Here is a 19,531-nt window from a genome sequence, read left to right as displayed (position 1 = left end):
TCCTGGACACCCAGACCTTACTGGGCGGTCTCAGGTTGATCAGTAATAAAGGTGGTGCTTTGACAGCCTGTCTGCCTTTCTCCTTGAATTCATCGCTCAGGTGGTGCAAAGCTCAGGTCGGACGCATGGTGCCAGTCAATATGCCAGTGTCTTTGCGTATAGCTTTAATTTCTCACAACAGTCCTGAAAGTGAGTTTTATCATCTCCTCTTTACAGATGAGGCCAGTGAGTTCTATGAAGGTAAATCATTCTGAGTGATCATGTTAGGTTTGACACCCTGGTCAGGCTAACTCTCAAACTCCTGACCATTAGGACACACTGCCAATGAAATATCACAGATAATATAAATCACCAAATAATACAGAAGCTTGTGTTCCTTTGTAGTCTAGCATTTTCATAGCTATTCATACAGACAGCTTAATCTAGCCTGCAAGTCCCTGAATACCCAGGTCCTTGCCCACCTCCCCCAGTTACACCAGCTGCCTTAACTTTGTCCAAAGCCTTCACCTCTTTTACCGTCCTGGGCTTCCTGTATTCTCACCTATGACTAGAATGCCTTTTCCCTCCAACCCTGCCCCTTCCCTGGTTAGCTCCCACTTGCCCTTCAGGTATCAGCTCATATGTCACTTCTTCAAACTGGCCTCCCACGACCACCTGTCTACACAGTGATTTCTGCCAGCCATCTGATCTTTCCTTTACTACCCTGGTCATCATTTGTGATTATGTATTCATTTCAAGCCTATAATCTGCAATCAACTGAAGCCCCATAAGCTCAACAGCCAGTTTTCTTTGGTTCACCATTGTGAACCTAGTGCCTCACACAGTGCTAGCACAAGGCTGACACCTCCCAGATGGTTGTTGGGTGAATAGTGGACATGGTGCTTGGCAGCATGAATTATCCTTGAGGTTTTTGCCTGCTGTGTTCTTACAAAGGTAAGATTAGTAGCTTAGTTAAAGGTAGCCTCTTTCCTGATAATCGTTAAAAGAAAAAAAAAATCATATAACTGAAATCCCTAACCTCTGTTTGAGGCTTTAAACTATTGGAAGCATAGAATGGATATCCAAGTATGCACAACTAGAAAGCTTACTTAGGCCTGTCGTCATAATAAAAGACAAAACCGCCTCAGCGGTGGAGCCTGCTTTATGTGGTCCTCAGAGCATGGGATGTGGAGAGGAACTTTTCTCATTATATTTCAGTATCAGTTAATATTTATTAAATATCTGCTTCTTCTTGGTTTTGTATATCCGGGAAGAACATCGTAAAGCTTGGACTAGTCTTCCAAGACTATTCAATAGGGAATACACTAACACCTAGCTTACATTTTAATGTTATTCCTAATAAATTGCTTATTTGTTTTTATATAAAATGAGTTCAGGGCCGGCCCGGTGGTGCACTGGATAGTGCGCCACTTGGGAAGCGCGGCAGCGCTCCCGCCCGAGGGTTCGGATCCCACATACGGACCGGTTCCCGCTCACTGGCTGAGCGAGGCGCGGGAGCAACGCCGAGGGTTGCGATCCCGTTGCCGGTCCCCGGTCCGGTACAGGGGCAACACTGAGGGTTGCGATCCGTTGCCGGACACGGAAAAAGACAAAAGACAAAAAAAATAAATAAATAAAAAATAAAATGAGTTCAGTAATAGGGTAGTGGGTGAGTTAATTTTGTTTCCTAGCCAAGCATAAAAAAATAAGATAACGTGTTATGAAAAGATCCAAATGTTGACAGTTTGGGAGCAAGATAAAGAGCTTTTCCATATGCTTTTTCTCCTCCCCTGTTGCACTCATTTAACATAATTAATATCTTGAAGGGGCCAGAACAAGACATTTCTGCACAGTTAGTTTTCCATCCCTCAGACTTTAAAGTGTTGATCACGGCAGAATTTCAGTTTTCTGGCCAGCTGTTTTCATGGAACAACTGCCCCTGGATAGTAGGATAGCAGGCAACTGAGCCAAGGTTTGCATGACAGTAACATTGATCACATGCCGTCAGGTGTTTACTGTTTTGATGTGACAGCTGATGGTGCTCTTTTTGTCCTCCCCACCCCCATTGACACAGGGCATTGATGTACGAGATGCTCCTCTGAAGGAAATAAAGGTGACTAGTTCTCGACGATTCATAGCTTCATTTAATGTTGTGAATACAACAAAACGAGATGCTGGAAAGTACCGCTGCATGATTCGCACTGAAGGAGGTGTCGGAATATCAAACTATGCAGAATTGGTAGTTAAAGGTATTTAATGTGTTTTTATACCCTATAATAGTCTATTAAAATAGATATGTTAGATGGTCGTTAGTTCATTATTTATTTAAAGCTCAAACTTATTCTTGTCTGTTTCTGAACAGTAGTTTGGTGACAGGCTATATGGATGGATTGCATTTTAAGTGCAACTTGTGCACCTGAGCAATATTTTTGAAAAATGTATTTTATTTATGTTGGTTTAGTTGCATACAGAGCAATGAATGTGCTCTTGGCAAGGTCTTCTGCCAACTCTATATACAGAGATTAAAACCTATAAATTTTTTTAAGGAATAAAATTTTTTGCGAGTAGAAAATCACTTAAAATGCAAATATTCACCAGTCAGAGTGTTTATGATAGCAGGGTGGTTAATAAAATGGAGCAGTGTCAGTATAAAAATGTTCTGTCATATCACACAAGCCATATTGATAATACTGTGTTAACATTCATAATGTCCAAGTTACGTTCCATTTCTGTGTTTTGTATGACTGAAAAATTGAGTCATATTCAAGAGGGTGTTGTAGGAGGGAAAAAAGGAGAGGGGACATAAGTTTCCGTTAGCTGGTTTAATGTATTTTTGTGGACTGAGGAGGAGTTCATGGTATTAAGCTGTCTGTAGTCCCAGACAGAATAGTTTAGACTTTTAGGTGTACCATGAGGCATTTTTAGACAACTTGTTGGCCATTGCTTTCCCTTCCTAGGAGAGCAGAATGATGTTTGCGTTCTAAAGTTCTTTCCCTGCATTTGTTACATGTGAGGCATACAGTTGATCTCTCTTGGATTGGCTATTCCTTTTATCAGCAAATTTCTCCATGTAGGCAGTTTTAAAGGCTGTTGGGCTCAAATCCCACTCTAGCTGAGTGGATGTGGGCCAGTGGCTTGCCCTTCCTGTGCTTCTGTTTACTTGTGTATAAAATAGATATGATAATGTTACCTACCTTATAGGGCTATTTGGAGGATCAAATGCAAAAACGTGTATGTGTGACACTTAGAACAACACACGTAGTGAGCAGCCTGCACGTGTCAGGGCCGCGATGAGAGGAGGAGGAGGATGGAATGATCTTGCTCTCTGATCCAGTATATCAGTGATCTCCATTTGGGAATTCATGTCAGAACTCCCTTTCAAGTTTCAAAAAAATATAAATGCCTGCTCACCTATTCTCCCTTCCTCTTCCCTCCATACCCCTACTGAATCAAAATTACCAGGGATTATAAAGTCTGTAGGTGATTTGGGCATGTGCGTCTGTTATGAGATCACTGCTGCCAGTATTAGTCAGACATGGCTTATGAGAGAAGATGCTTGTCAGTGAGCCTACCTGAAGAATTATTAATCTGCAGCAATGACTAACATTCAGTGTATGCAAGTACACATCGAAATATCTACTTGTATGATATATTTTGCCACATGAGATTCTTACACACTTTGGTTTGTACTGAAACACGAACCAGTCTGTCTGGCTAATTTTTGACTTTAAAATCTATAACAAAAATTAAAATTTTCATAGTTATATACACTCTACCCTGTTGAAGGCTCTCTGGGGAGTCACCATGCAGACAATGGATACTGGTTTATGAACAAATCCAGTAGAACGGCCTAGGTGTTTGATATAGTTTGGATATGTTTGTCCTCCCAAAGCTCATGTTGAAATCTGATCCCCAATGTGCCAGCACTGGATGGTGTTAGGGTCGTGGAGGTGGATCCCTCATGAATAGATTAATGCTCTCCCTGGGGGGTGGGTAGGGAGTGAGTTCTCACTCTATTAATTCCTGCAAGAGCTGGTTGTTTAAAGGAGCCTGGCACCTCTACCACCTTTCCTGCTTCCTCTCTCCCTACGTGATCTCCTTGCACCCACTGGCTGTCTGTTGCTTTCCTCCATGAGTACAAGCAGACTGAGGCCCACGCCAGATGCAGCTGCTCCAGAATCCTGAGCCAGATAAACCTCTCTTCTTTATAAATTACTCAGTCCCAGTTATTCTGTGATAGCAACACAAAAATGAACTGAGACAGTGTTCCCATGGCTGAGTTCATCATCAGCATTACTATTACTACCATTATATAACTTTCATCTTGATTCAGTCTTACGGTTGTTTTCCCTTTTTTGATTTGCAGTTGTCATCCTGCTTCACTGTGACCAGCTGGTGCCCATGTGATTGAGGCATCATGCTTCATGATCAGTACAGGTTGAGCATTCCTAATCCTGAAACCCAAAATACTCCAAAATCTGAAACTTATTGAGTGCTGACATGATGCTAATGGAAATGTTCATTGGAACATTTTGTATTTCATATTTTTGGATTAGCAATGCTAAACCAGTATATATTCTGCAAATATTCCAAAATCTGAAAAAATCAAAATTGAAACACTTTGGGTCACAAGCATTTTGGATAAGGGTTACTCAACTTGTATGATGCAAATATAGTAACTTCTCTGAAAATTGCTTCTGTAGAAAAGTTAATTGTTGGGAGTTATAAATAAATCAGAAATTTTTAGTCTGCCCAAAAAAACATACACAGAGAATTGAATGGCTTTTTATTGACATTGGTACACCACATTTTCCTGTCTTATGTCAGTGTCATAGTATCTTGGCTCATTGTGATAAAAATGTCCAGGTATCTCCTTCTGTTCTGTACACTGCCAAAGCCGGTGACAGTTTGCATGAAGTTTGGGCCCATATCTGAAATTTGACTTTTCCTTAATTTAAAAATTTTATTTTTCAAAATGAGATAAAATGCTAGATTCTACTAGTTTAATAAAGTTATTACTTTGTAAAAATAATTACTTTAAAATATACAAAATTCCATATTTAGGCTGTTTGTCTATAATTTAACATTTTTTTCTATACCACGTAACATTTGGTGTGCTAATGTTTTACAAAGGGAAAAACTAAAGTCCATAGGATTTATAACCTTTTTAAGGCTACACACGGATCTGGTGCCAGCTCCTCAAAGCCCAAGTCCTTTAATTGTTTAATTATCACTTTCATCTTTATTCATGTTTTCCACTGCTTTTGGTAACCAAGGACAAAGAATATTTTATATAATCTCTACAGTGCATGTACATGTGCATACATGTACATATGTCAGTACCACATTTAATTATGTGAAATATGTATTTTATATTATTAAATATGATATTGCCATATATGTACCAGTTACGTGTTCACACAGATGTGTCCATTAGATTTATGTACATGTGTGCATATATGTATAAGTACTCTCATTCATGGCTTGATTTAGAATTAGTTTTATGATGTCCTTTCACTTTCACTTGAATTAAGAAATATTTTAAATTGCTTTTTATCACTTTGTATAGATTGAGATCTTCCTCCCTCCCTTCACTTTGGGAAAATTTGTCCAAAATTTAAGAGTTGACTTATTCTTGTGCTGATTCTTCTATAAACCAAAAGTCCTTTTGAATGTCTTTCACAGTTGTTTCCAGATTCCAGTTGAATCTTTCATTTGATTTAGCATTCCTGGTACTTTTCTTAATGAGGAATTAATGTAGAAAACATTCTCAGGACAAAAACTCGTTAAAGCTATGCCTATTTTAGGATATTAGTAACAATATCCTAAATGAGTGGATGTATTCATAACCTTTTGTGACCTTGCCCCTGAGTTGTATTTTTAGTGGCAGTTCAACAAGCCTTGCTAGCATGTGCAACTTGAAAGTAATTAACTGCTCTTTCAGCCTGGCTACATAAATGCCTTAGGATGTACTATAAAAGGCCCATTTCATGTCTTGGTTCAAGGAATCGCCTAATGATATAAATTGATGTTAAGTCATTGTGAGTTAAGTCAGAACTGTTTAAAGAAATGAAGAGCTAGCACAAAGTTATAGTTTATAAACAGTAGTAACAATGTTTTAGTAAATTTGTATTACATTTGTAGTCCCTCAGATAACATTGATTCAAAATTTGGTGTCTTATTTTGACTCAGTCTAATGAGATTTCCCTAGCTGTTTTAAAAACTTAGTATGACTTACCACACCTTGAATATGAAAAAAAGAACCAAGGATACCTCAACCCAACAAAGGGAACTGATGATGTTGCTGGTTTCTTAGTCTTGTTAACAACTGTGCGTTATCTCAGAGGCAGACCTCAGGTGGTGCTAGCTTTCCTGAGGTCCTGCTCAGTAGGGAACGTGGCTGTGGTCGATTAGCTATGTCTGTGAGAGGAGAGAAGTTGAAGCAAGCAAGCTAGCATGTGCCAGTGATAGGATGTAGCTAGCTTTGTTTCCACGCATATGTATGAGTATATTAGTCCATTTTCTGTTGCTTATAACAGAATACCTGAAACTGGGTAGTTTATAAAGAAATGAAATTTATTTCTTACAGTTCTGGAGGCTGGGAAGTCCAAGGTCAAGGGGGAGCATCTGGGGAGGTCCTTCTTCCTGGTGGGGACTCTCTGCAGAGTCCCAAGGCTGTGTAGGGTGTCACATGGTGAGAGGGCAGAGCATCATAATGTGCTTTCTTCTTCTCCTTATAAAGCCGCTAGTGCCACTCCTGTGATAACCCATTAATTCACTAACTCATTGATCCGTTAATTCATGAATGGATTAATCCATTCAGGAAGGCAGAACACTCACAATCCAAACACTTCCTAAAGGCCTGACCTCTCAACACTGCCACATTGGGGACTAAGTTTTGGACTTGAGCTTTGGAGGAGACAAATATTCAAAACATAGCAATGAGCAAAATGAGGAATTAAAAACAAAAACACACCAAAAAGGCACAAACCACCTGTGGAAATATTCTTGAAAAAAATCATTAGGTTTTATGTTTTTCTGAGGTGGCAATTTATTGGGGTGGAAATACGTTATTTTGTACAATGATCTCATTTATCATGTGTGATGCCACTCGCAGTGACATTGGCAAATGGAATACCTTCATTTGGTGCTCGGAGAGCCGTTCAACCAGCACGTAACTAATATACTGGGAGTACTGTTTCTGGTAAGATTGTTGATCTCTCCCTTCTCAGACGATGATGTGGAAAAAGAGTCAGTCTTGAGTTTTAAAGAATGAGAAAGACTTTCTTAGGTTGTAAAGCGTGTTTGCTATGGATTTCTTACAGTTTTATCAAGCTCAGCCTGGCTTGTTTCTTGCTTCAGAGTTTCCTCTTTATTTACTTATTAATAAGACTCACGAGTGGAAGTTCCCTGAATGGCAGCAGTATGGACTTGATTCTCCAGAATGCTCAGTTCTCCTGTAACTGAGGAGTCCATTGTGACAGCTTTTCGGGAAACGGGTCCACTCAGAAATGTATTTATGATGAGATAAACTATAATGCCAGCCATAGTTTTAAAGTGATGATATCTTTAGAATATAACTAGAAAACTAAATTTAATGATGTGAAGAACTAGTACCTTTGATGATTTTAAGGACATTCTCAATAAGAAGGAAGATCATGAAGTGCTTCCTAGAGCTTGCGCTCTACCACTTGAGAGAGCTTTCACTGTTATTTTTTGTGAGGAAAAAAAATTCTTTGATGTCTCTGTAACTGTCTGAGAAAAGTGGATTTGTCCTAAAACAAATTACACCTACTTACACAAGCCTGGGTTTTTAAATATGGTTTATTTCACAACTTTGAATGTTGTGAAAACCTTTATCAGTATGCTTTTTCTTATCCACCTGCACAAAACCATTGCCATGAATTCATCTGAAATGTTAGTGTCTCCTGTGTTTTAATACTTGTCACATGGTCGAAGCCAGGGTCTGAGAGCCGGCTCTCTGGTTTGCCTTTCAGAACCACCAGTCCCCATTGCCCCGCCTCAGCTCGCCTCAGTGGGAGCGACCTACCTGTGGATCCAGCTCAACGCCAACTCCATCAATGGGGACGGGCCCATTGTCGCCCGCGAGGTGGAGTACTGCACAGCCGGCGGGAGCTGGAATGACCGGCAGCCAGTGGATTCCACGAGCTATAAAATCGGACACCTTGACCCAGACACGGAATACGAGATTAGTGTGCTCCTCACCAGGCCAGGGGAGGGCGGCACGGGATCTCCTGGGCCACCTCTGCGGACAAGAACAAAGTGTGCCGGTGAGTGGGAGAAAACTGCAGCTTCCATCGTGGTCTTTCTGGGGTGTTGCTGGCAGCCCTGGGGGTTGTCAGGTGGCCAACGTGCTTCCCAGCTCTATCAGCATCCTGTGTGCAGACAAAAATCCTCTTAGCCTGTGAGTGGTGGGTTAGCAGCTTGTGAATGTTGGGGCCAGTGGCCTCGAGGCTTGGTATTGCTCAGCCGGCCTCCACCCCTCTTCTCCTGCTCTTCGTTTGCGCCTCTCTCTGAGCACTGGGCAACTCATTCAGGAATCGTCCCTGACATTCACAGAAACTGTCCATTTTGATGATGTTCACTAACAAGTCAGAACCTCTTACTGTGGTCCTTTTGTTTTATGTTCAGAGTTAACATGCTTGTAGCCTGGAGGGGCACTGGAATATCCACCTGAGTGATAGTTTTAAAGCTGTTTTATTAATGGATATTTAATGGAGGGGCTGCTGGTCAGTGACTTGGGCCCACTAGTAACATCAGCAAGAGTGATCTGTGGGCTGCATGCAGTCTTCAGTTTCTTAGATTATAAAATTCTAATTGTGCTACAACTTAAATAAAAGTAGGGTTCATGGAGAGAGAAATGTAAAGTCTTATAAAAATCCAGACCTGAACAATGTTCCCATTAGAGGTTGTAGTGTTGTTTCCGAATGTCTACTCTTGGTCGAAAGTACAGAGGAATAATATATTGGTATATTAGTCAGGGTGCTCCAGACAGATAGAACCAATAAGATATGATATAGCTACATGAGAGGGGATCTATTAGGGGAATTGGCTCATGTGATTGTGAAGGCCAAGAAATCCCATGATAGGCTGTCCGCAAACTGGATGCCAGTGGCATGGCTTAGTCCAAGTCTGGAAGACTCAGAACTGGGGAAGCCAATGGTGTGATTCTCAGTCTGAGACCAAAGGCGTGAGAGCTCGGGGTGCCAGTGGTATAAGTCCTAGAGCCCAAAGGCTGAAGAGCCTCAAGCTCTGGTGTCCAGGGGCAGGAGCTTAGAAGAGTGGATCCTAGCTGCAACAGATAGAGTGAGAGATTTGCCTTTTCCTCTGTTTTTGTTCTCTCTGGGCCCCCCAGTGGATTGGATGGTGTCCACCCATACTGAGGGTGGATCTCTCCCACCCAGTCCACTCAGGCCCACATGCTAATCTCTTCTGGAAACACCTTCATAGACACACCGCAAAATAATGCTTTACCAGGTTTCTTACTCTAATCAAGTTGACACTTAAATTAACCATCACAATTGGAATACCGATGTACTCTTTTGCCATTTAAATGAAGAATCCCTGTATTGAATTGTGTGCTGAGACGAGGAGATTTTATAAATCTTTATGGAGTTAATTCTTCAGATAGCATTATTTAAGACATTTATTAATATATTTTATTTATTTTTCAATTTTTAAAACTTCATAGCACAGTCTCTGACCCTATCTGGTAGGACTAAGAAAAATTATTAAACCTTAACAGTTGTAGCTGTTTTTATTTTTTCTTCATAATTTGGATTATACTGTTTCCACAGGTTCAATACTCATGGGAAAATCATTTAAAAACAAAAAAGATTTTCTTTAGAATCTTCTGGGGATACATGCCATTGGGTGCAGTGACTGGCTTATGTTAGCAGACTTTGCTATTTTATGCATTTTGCATCTGTTTCCCAGACCCTCCACCCCGTGTCCTCATAGCACCCTCTGTGCAGTCTCTGGAATAAGAACTGCTGTTCTGGATTGGTGGTTCCCACCGCCCGGTTTGGTGGTTCTAAAGAAAAAGGAATTTCATGATCCTTTCTCTTCCTTTCTTCTCTAAACTCCTTCATCTCCTTTCTCTCTTTGGTTGAGTAAATTCCTTCCTTGTTGTGCAATAATTTCTTTTTTTTTTTTCCTATATAAAGATGACTGGTAAGGGGATCTTAACCCTTGGCTTGGTGTTGTCAGCACCACACTCAGCCAGTGAGTGCACCGGCCATCCCTATATAGAATCCAAACCCGCAGCGGGAGCGTTGCTGTGCTCCCCAGCACTGCACTCTCCCGATTGCGCCACGGGCTCGGCCCTGTTTTTATTTTTTTTTGAAGATGACCGGTAAGGGGATCTTAACCCTTGGCTTGGTGTTGTCAGCACCACACTCAGCCAGTGAGTGCACCGGCCATCCCTATATAGAATCCAAACCCGCAGCGGGAGCGTTGCTGTGCTCCCCAGCACTGCACTCTCCCGATTGCGCCACGGGCTCGGCCCTGTTTTTATTTTTTTTTGAAGATGACCGGTAAGGGGATCTCAACCCTTGGCTTGGTGTTGTCAGCACCACGCTCAGCCAGTGAGCGAACCGGCCATCCCTATATAGGATCCGAACCCACGGCCTTGGTGTTATCAGCACCGCACTCTCCCGAGTGAGCCACGGGCCGGCCCTTGAAATAATTTCTTATAATATCTTGTCATTTGTTGTAATGCAAACAATAGCTATGTGTAATGTTGTCTATATCATGTGACAATATGAGAATTACTTTCAAATCTATTATTTATTTTTCCACTGCCTTGTGAGGTCTCCAGGGCAGACACTGTGATCCTCATGTTACAGATGGAGAATTTGAAGCCCGTGTGAGTCCCTGTCCACCTCTAAGCATGCTCTGTATGAAATGAGTTTAGTGTTATTTCATTTTAGTGTCATTTTAAGGAGTCCTGTTTTGGGCATGGCAATATATAGTTTTCTTCTCTCTCCAAAAGAAGGTTAAAATTTCATTTTCTGGACTGGAGAGAGAATGTGATCTGTTTCATTCTTGTCACTAGCAGTCCCACCTACTTAGTGTTGCCAGACCTGTTCTTTTATACACAGTTTTGTCTTTTGGTTTTGTGCCTGTACATTTTAGTTATTGAGACATTGTTGTATATATTTCCTATACTGGTTATAGTGCATGTGTCTCTGTTTTCAGAAAGCCTTTTGATACCACTGCATGATGTGCAAATAAATGTATAATTCTCAGAGATGCAGGGTACCTTTTATAACAGATTGTCACTTCTTTTTCAGAAACAAAAACCAATTTTGAATTGATATTTGTGTGCCAACACTGTGCCTTACAGTATTAAGCATGACCTAAGCAGGGAAGTCTAATGACGAAGCACCCTTTCCTCTTACTCTTTGCAACCTGCAGTGGATGGTATTTGTGGTGTGCATTCCTGGTGTGTCATGCACTGGCACGGGATTTTTTTGAAAAGCTGTAGTTGAGCAAGTCAACCTTAGAAAATAGAGGAAATGTTAGGTGAGAGGGTCAAAGTTAGAAATAAGAGGGGAAAGTATGTTAGGTGGGTAAGGAGAGTGAAGTCAACTGAGACTTTTTACTGTAGGACGACGTACGGTTCACCCTTGACCTGAGGCTTTTGAGGAAATCTGCAGGTAAGATCGGTAATCGCTGTTGATCTGTGGAATCGTGGAAAGCAAGACCAAGCTAAAGAGAAGAGGACAGATGCTACAAACTGTAGAATAAAAAGTTTGCTCTTGGTCCCAAACTGTTATTCAGGTGGATTGTGAGAATTTACGGTTTGTAAAGAGCAAGTCGTGGATATCATAAACCTGGGAGATTGTAAGCATTCTGCAACAGCAGATAGAAAACGTTCTTGGCAAGACTTGAACAGGGGTGAATCTAACAGAGTGATGAGTAGTAGGAATAAATGTACATTTATCCTGCATGGTTTCAAAAGCCAAGAGTATTAGTATTGAATTAGAGTAGTAAAATCTGGAAGCAGCAGCATAGAGAGAGAGTGAGAATTTGGCTTAAACGTATGTGAATCTACAATATAATCCAGATTGTATTAATCATCCCTGGGATATTGTTGCTTCACCATTCCTTCCTCCCCCCCAGGAATATTCTAATATAATCTTAGGTCGCATTAGCAAAGCAAAATGCCCATGTTGAAGTGGGTCATAGCCTTATTCTACCAGTGCTAGTTAGGCTCCGCACAATAATTGTTGCATTTACTTCTGGTCTCTGCATTTTAAGAGAGACAGCATAGAATAGATTTTGCCCAGTGGAGAGCAACCAGGATAGGGATGGTTGTGGAACCTTGCTGGACCAGTGAGGAATGGTGGAGAGAGCTGAGAATGGGGATGATGGGGTAGAGCAGGTTCCCGTGTGATTTGACAAGTGCTGAGTCACGAGTAGTGAGGTCTTGTGGCTTTGTGCAAGCGAACCTGACATTGTAAAAGGTGATTTTTATATTCAGAAGAGGATTGAGCTGGCTGACCATGTCTCCTCAGTATGAAGATTCTGTGATTCATTTGTTGTTCTCTTTCTGATGAAATGATCTACAGTTTCACTTTTGTTTTATCCTCGGCCACATACTCCATAATCATGCTTATCAAGTATTGCTCTTGGGGCCGGTGGAGGTCTGCAATGACCTTTCCGAAAATCTGAGAAAGTGGGGTAAATAGTGAGTTTTTATTACAGCTAAATAGATTTAATTGAAAGGACTGACTCTTACTCTGAGATTTGCTGTCTGGTTTTTCTACTAAAATGTTACTTAATTTATGAAAAGACAGTGTTGGTGGGTGCTAGAGCCGGGGTCAGTGGCTGAGAACACGGTCTCTGAGATCAACAGCCTTTTGTGAGTTCTGGCTCTGCCTGGATCTGTCCATGCGATGGTAGGAAAACTACCAACCTTCTCTGGGCCTCTGTAGCCTTATCTGTAAAACAGGGATGATAATCACATTATGTATCTGATAGTGTTGCCTTGAAATTTTAACAAGCTAATGCATATCAGGTGCCTAGAAAAGAGCTTTACATATGGCAAGTCAAAGCTAACTGCCACCTTCTCTGGGCCTCTGTAGCCTTATCTGTAAAACAGGGATGATAATCACATTATGTATCTGATAGTGTTGCCTTGAAATTTTAACAAGCTAATGCATATCAGGTGCCTAGAAAAGAGCTTTACATATGGCAAGTCAAAGCTAACTGCTGTTGAAAAAATTTTTATCTTTCAGCATTTTCATTCAGAAGAATTAGACACTGGCAAGCTGATTTCATTACTTGAGACATTTTAGGAATATTACTTATCTAGGAAATTTAAAATCTGAGGACCATGGTTTTATATCATGGGCTTATAGAATTCCCTGCAATGGAGAATTACTTTCATGACAGACATCATTCTCTCCTCCATAAAAATCTGTTTGCTTTGGCCAAGCTCTGTGTTTCCATTTCTGTGCTGCATCAATGAGAGCTGGCCTATTGTGACCTGATGACACCCAGGAAACTGTATTTAGCTTCTTGTATTAAAATGGAAAAATCTCTATTTATTGCCCATCCCCTGTGCAATGGAATTGATTTTCCTGTATACAGAATCTCATTACCTGGTCAGATTTCTGCAAGAATTGTATTGCAGTACACTTCCAGAGTGCTTGCTTCTTATGCTTTTCTAAATTATTTCCAAACATATGCACAGGCTCGCCACATGAGACCTTGATCCAATCACTTAGCTTCTGTTATTCCACATCTTCATTTCTAAATGGGGACAGCAACACCTGCCCTGATTGTCTCAGAGGTGTATTTGAAGATCAGGTTAGATCTTATATGTAAAGGCATCTTAAAAATGACAAAATGCTCTACCTGTATAGGTTATTTATAAAAAATGATTATTGGGAGCTATTTTCAAGATGTATATACATATCCCATTATTTCCCAACTTTGCAGTTTCAGCTATAGTTGGGTAACTTAAGAGAGTTGAAATTACTTTAGCATCCAGTTAAACAAAATGCATTTAGTTTGTGGTTTCTGTTATATCTTATATTCTTACAGTCAAGTGCAGCCTATATATCACAGGCCATTAAGTGGTAGCTACTTGAAATAGAGAAATGGGTAATGTTGTTAGATTAATTTTCACAGTGGACTTTTTGTGTGTTTTATTTGGGCATGTTGATTTTTATGTATCCTGGTTATTGGCTAACTGTGGTTAAGTGACTTGCTGATAATTGGCCCCAGGAGCTGAAGACGGATGATGATAAACTAATGAATGAACTACTAAGATTGGCAAGAGTGAAAAAAAAGCTGAACTGGAAGGTGTTCCTTAGAAGTAATGCAGCTCGAAATCTTTGAAAAAAGTATGATTACAGCTTTTAAAAAAAATCATTCATCAGATATTTATTGAGCACTCATATTTGCCAGGCACTGTTCCAAACCTGCCGGTAGAGTGACGAGACAATATTTCTGCCTTCAGAGCCTGTATATTTGGGGGTATGGGAAGGAGGGAGTATATAGGCAATATATAAATACATATACACACACATATAATAAAGTGTCGGGTCATAAATGCTACAGAGAACAGTAGAGAAAGGGATAGAGTGTGCAGAGGTGGGAGATGGTATCTTTTATTGTTTTATTTTTTATTGTGGTAAAGTATACATAGCACAACACTTACCATCTTAACCAGCTCTAAGTGTGTGCCGTAGTGTTACATTCAACCAATCCCTAGAACTGTTCGTCTTCCTGAATTGGAACTCTGTACCCAGTAAACATTTACTCCCCCCTCCCCAGGACCCCCGGCAGCTGCTGTTCTGCCTTCTGTCTCTGTGAATTTAACTTCTCTAGGTACCTCACGCGAGTGGAATCCTGCAGCATTTGTCCTTTTGTGAGTGACTTATTCAACTTAGCAGAAAGTCCTTCAGGTTCATCCAGGTTGAAGCACATGTGATTGCACCTTTTTAATTACTCTGATAATCATACTGTGTGTGCCTGTTCCATGTGATTCTTTATGAACTGTTTTGAGACTTTAAGCACTGACTTTGGCTTTCAATTAAATTAACAGTTCTTGAAATTTAAAAACTGCATTATCTATATGACTTGCAGAAATTTTGACTAGCAAAGTATGTACTGCTGTTTCTAAGGAGCTGAAGTACGAGCAAGTGTCCTAGAATGCTGCTGAAGTGGCGCAGCCATCCCTCCTCAGCCAGACTTCTGTTTGTTGAGCATGAAGAGTGGTATTTAAGAAGTTAGAGTGTTCTTACAACCTACCGTTCTTTTAAACTGATAAGGGTGGACAAATTTTTATGCCAGTTTGCATGGAGGTATATATCGTCTTGTATATGCCTAGTTAGTAATTAAAAATTTTGAATATGTGTTACATTAAAGTTCACTTTTGTTCTACTCAGATGCTTTGATAACGTGCAGTTATAGCTATCTTATTTGCAGTATTTCCAGTGACGCAGGACACTGGACGTACTTTTCACTATTTTGTGTCATTCACCTTTCAGTGTTCTTTGGTCTGTGATTGAGTGTCTGCTTAACCCATCGTAGTGTGCATTTTGTGTATCTCCTTTTCTTTGTGACGGCAGTTGTACTATTGCACTTCAGCATATATTTGTGTAGCACTTTTATGTCCTTGCCATGTCCTTTGATGAACAAATAGTATACATGAGTGAGGGATCAGCAGTCTTTCAGTATAGAGACCCAGCATTCCTGATTGTGGAATTTTTATCCTAACTGCAAGTTTGAAGTACTGTGTGTTCTTTTATCACATACCCTGAGAACATCTCTCTGTGTACTTTATGTAGTAGCACCATCTGTCCTACCAGGTCTTGTCGAAATGTCTCAAGATTTAGGTTAATATTGTTTGTGAAATATTAATTCGCTGTGTTTGCCTGACTATGACGCTAGAGAGACTCCTTTTAAGTACACCTGAATACAACTCATGTATTGGAAATGAGTAGTGATAGGTTTCTTGGCAAAGCAGCCTTACATGCAGCCCAAACTGCATGATGCCTGCTTTCAGCTGAAGGCCAGCCTCTCTGCTTCTATTTGCTTATTATTCTTAGTCCTTTCTTGAGGAAGAAAAAGAAATATTCTGGTTGGAATGGGGCTGATCTGAAATTGAACCCTACCAAAATCTGATTTGTGTTCTTCTAAATGAATGATAGCCAGATTTGTCTTTTCGGTACAGAATTGTCACCAGGATTACAGGATGTATTTGGACTTACACAGCTGACCCACTGGCACTCGGGGGCAGTTGGGAGCCAACCTAATGACGGCTTAATTATTCAGAAGGAATAAAGGCCAAACACCTAATTGAATGGAACCTAATTTATTTTTAATTTAAGTTTATTTACCAGGGAAAATATTAAATGTTTTAATTCTAAAATAGCTCTTCCAAAGAGCAACATGTTTTTAATGCATTTTCAACACATTAAACCACTAAGAACCTTTTTAAGTTATAAACATTAAAAGGGCATAAGAAGCAGCTTCCCTGTTAAGCTGCAGAGAACTTTGCTCTGGATTGCACCACACTGTGCATTGCACGGGACTGTGTTAATGATGCAGCACCTTTTTCATTGTAATATATTGAGTTCCTTCCTTACAGATGTCATGCCCTAGAGTTTTAAAAAATAATCCCTATACTAACATCCTGCAGCCTTTAAACATTGATTCAGCACTTTCCCTGTGTCTGAACCCTTAGGCAGTGGTAGTGGGGAGATAGACTAGAACTCTGGGAGCAATTCTGTATGAAAGGTTTGGAAACTCCTCTAAAAGGTGCAGACAAATGGAGGTGGCTGTTCTCAGAGTTATCCAGTGTCTTTTAAGGAGTGTGATCATTTCTGGAAGGTGTCAGGCAGGCCCCTTGGCTGTGAAAAATGAGCATGCTAATAGTCCTTCTCAGGCTTGTTTTTGAAATCTTTGTAGGCAGCTTCTTGTGTAGCTTTGAATAAGCTGAGGAGGTAGAGAAAAATTAAGAGAAAGAGCTGGAGGTTGCCTGTCAGTGGCCTGTGGCCTCACACAGCTGTCCCTCTGATGGTCCATCTAACACTGGGAAAAGTCACAAAACCATTCCAGGCCACATTTTGTACGTCTGTCACTTAGGTGCTTGGCCAGATTCCTTTCTCTAGTGCTCTGATTTCCATCAGTCTCTGTCAGAGGGGGTTTGGCTCTAGGAAAAACATCATTGTTATCAGTATCAGTTCCTTATTGAGCGCCAAGTACAGTATGTTGAGTCAGGTCCTAGGGCCACCTGGATGTTAGAGGATGCCTTTGCTTCCTGCAGCAATATCTTCTAGAGAAAGGAAGACATCTACTAAATCTTTGGACAAATTTTAAAGAGACCCTGGGCCATCTAAGTCTTTCTTCAGATCTTTTACATATTAGCAAGAAAAAAAGTACTGATAATGAAATGATTAATTTTTTATTAAATCAAATGCCTTAATTCTTTATCACGTTTATAATGCAGTGAGGCTGTACTTCATGGTCTCTGTGTAGCATTTACAGTATACTGGGGTCCCATGCACAGTCGGTACGTGCTGCATATTTACACCTTCTGTTAGGACTTGGAGCATAGTGACTGTTTTGCTTGTACTTTTGTCACTACCTTCATGAACAGTCAGAGGAGACAGTTTCCACTGGGAAACTTCTTTCACTTTACAGTCTGACTCTCTTGGGGTGAGTGCTGATTCTGACACTAATAGCTAAAAACCTTCAATTTCTACCAATATTAGCATCTTATTTGTAACAGCTGGGAAAATCACGTATACTAATGCATGAAAACTGGTTATCCTTGGTCCTCTGAATCCTAAATAGGCTTACTGTCAAATTGTGGTCAGTTTATAAAATTATTATTATTTTTTTTTACTATGGCAAAATCTTACAATAAGACTATTAAGCTGAATAGGTTGGGTTTCATTTGACACACACACATCAAGTTGTAGTATGTTTTAAATAAAACAAAAAATTTATGTATGTCCTCAAGTTAGTGCCAAAAAATTATCACATGCTCACTGGAACCTGGCAGAACTTTCTGTTTTACTCTTTCAAGTACTGTCAGGATAGAAAAACAGCATAGTGACCCAGAGTCACTGTGTTGCAGGGTGGCAAAAAAATAGAATAACTCTGCTTTATTCACGTGAGAGGCATTGCTATTCTGTGGTGGTGGACATATTGCAGTTATTAGTGACATGATGACTGTTTTTGAATACTTTTAGCCTTTGAAGGGTTCTGTGTCCAACTCTAATGCCTCTGTTAAGCCCAGAACACACAAGGCTTGACAATGACAATTTGATTCGAGCAGCAAGTCTGCAGTGTCCTGGGGGACGTGCTTCCTTTTGCTCATTTACACACAGGCCAAGGGAAAGTAGAGGACCTTTATTGAACGAGATTGGAGATGGGGGTTCTGATGCTGTGGGTGACTGAAGCTGACAGGTAAATCCTTCCACTGTGAGGACTGCTGCTGAACCAGGCTCACCTGTGCTCTGTGCCCCTGACCCAAGAGCAGGAAGAGCTGGTCTCAGGATGGCTTTTGTTTTCAGAACATTGTAGGAAAGGTTCACCTGCTGTTCACTCACAGGCATGTCATGTGTTGTGTATGAAACCTCCAGGGCAGCACACCCAATGCCAGTGTCACACATTGGGAAACAGATGGATTTTATCTCTGACCTCATATGTCCTGTGAGCTTCTTTCTGTCTGTTCTCCTCTCAGCGCACCCACGTCCATTCTCCTCGCACCAGCTCTCAGTTTATTCATCTGCGTTAACGTGGATGGGTGACTCACTGGAATGTGTTCAGGGGCATTTAGCCTCCAATTAAAGCTTGCCTGCTTCATCTGTAAGGATAATGCCACTTGTGTTTTTAAAATCTAAATTAATAAGAATAAACGAGAGCTAAAACTTGCACAGTGTTAATAATAGGTTATGAAAGCTTGATGATATGTCAAAATTTTAGTTTATAAGGGTTAACCGCCTTCCTTTGTGTAATATTTTTTATAAATTAATTTTAGGAATATAAAGAACTGGTAATTACATTATCTATTAGAATAAATTGCGAGTGAATAAAAAGGTTTAAAAATGAATAATGCATATAAATGAAATTAAAACTACAAATACAAGAAATTTTATTAAGAAGAATGATTATACCTATTATTAAAATAAGAAAGATAATAGAACTGTTTGATACCAAATTGCTGACCTTCCATTCATGTTATTACCCTTGTAGATTGAGTACTATAAGTAATATAACTATTCAGTGAAATATTTCTATTGACCAAATAAAAATATTTATTTCTTAATGATCTAGACTATAGACACATATTTATAGTTGACATTGAAACCCTTTCTAGCATAAATTATCATTAGAAAGGGTATAAATGTTAGAATACATTTCTGTTAAATATTATGTATTACTATTTCACTATTTTTTTATTGAAGCATAATTTGTTGTACATATCTGTGGGGTACAGAGTTGTCTATTAATACCTATACGTAATATGTGATTCTCAAATCAGGATAATTTATATATTCAA

At 40.0% G+C, this 19,531-nt stretch overlaps 1 protein-coding gene across 1 annotated transcript; it reads left to right on the top strand.

Moving 5' to 3' along the window:
- Nucleotides 1-2,009: 2,009 nt before the first annotated feature.
- Nucleotides 2,010-8,270, top strand: LOC103607448 (receptor-type tyrosine-protein phosphatase mu-like; the record flags this gene model as incomplete). Its single annotated transcript, XM_008591956.1, has 2 exons — nt 2,010-2,228; nt 7,977-8,270. Coding segments are annotated over exons 1-2 (508 nt in total), but the record flags the coding sequence as incomplete, so codon positions are not given.
- Between the last annotated feature and the right edge of the window lie 11,261 nt (nt 8,271-19,531).

Source organism: Galeopterus variegatus, unplaced genomic scaffold, assembly GCF_000696425.1.
Source record: "Galeopterus variegatus unplaced genomic scaffold, G_variegatus-3.0.2 Scaffold7428, whole genome shotgun sequence".
Classification (NCBI taxonomy): domain Eukaryota; kingdom Metazoa; phylum Chordata; class Mammalia; order Dermoptera; family Cynocephalidae; genus Galeopterus; species Galeopterus variegatus.
This window is presented reverse-complemented; position numbering and strand designations above follow the sequence as displayed.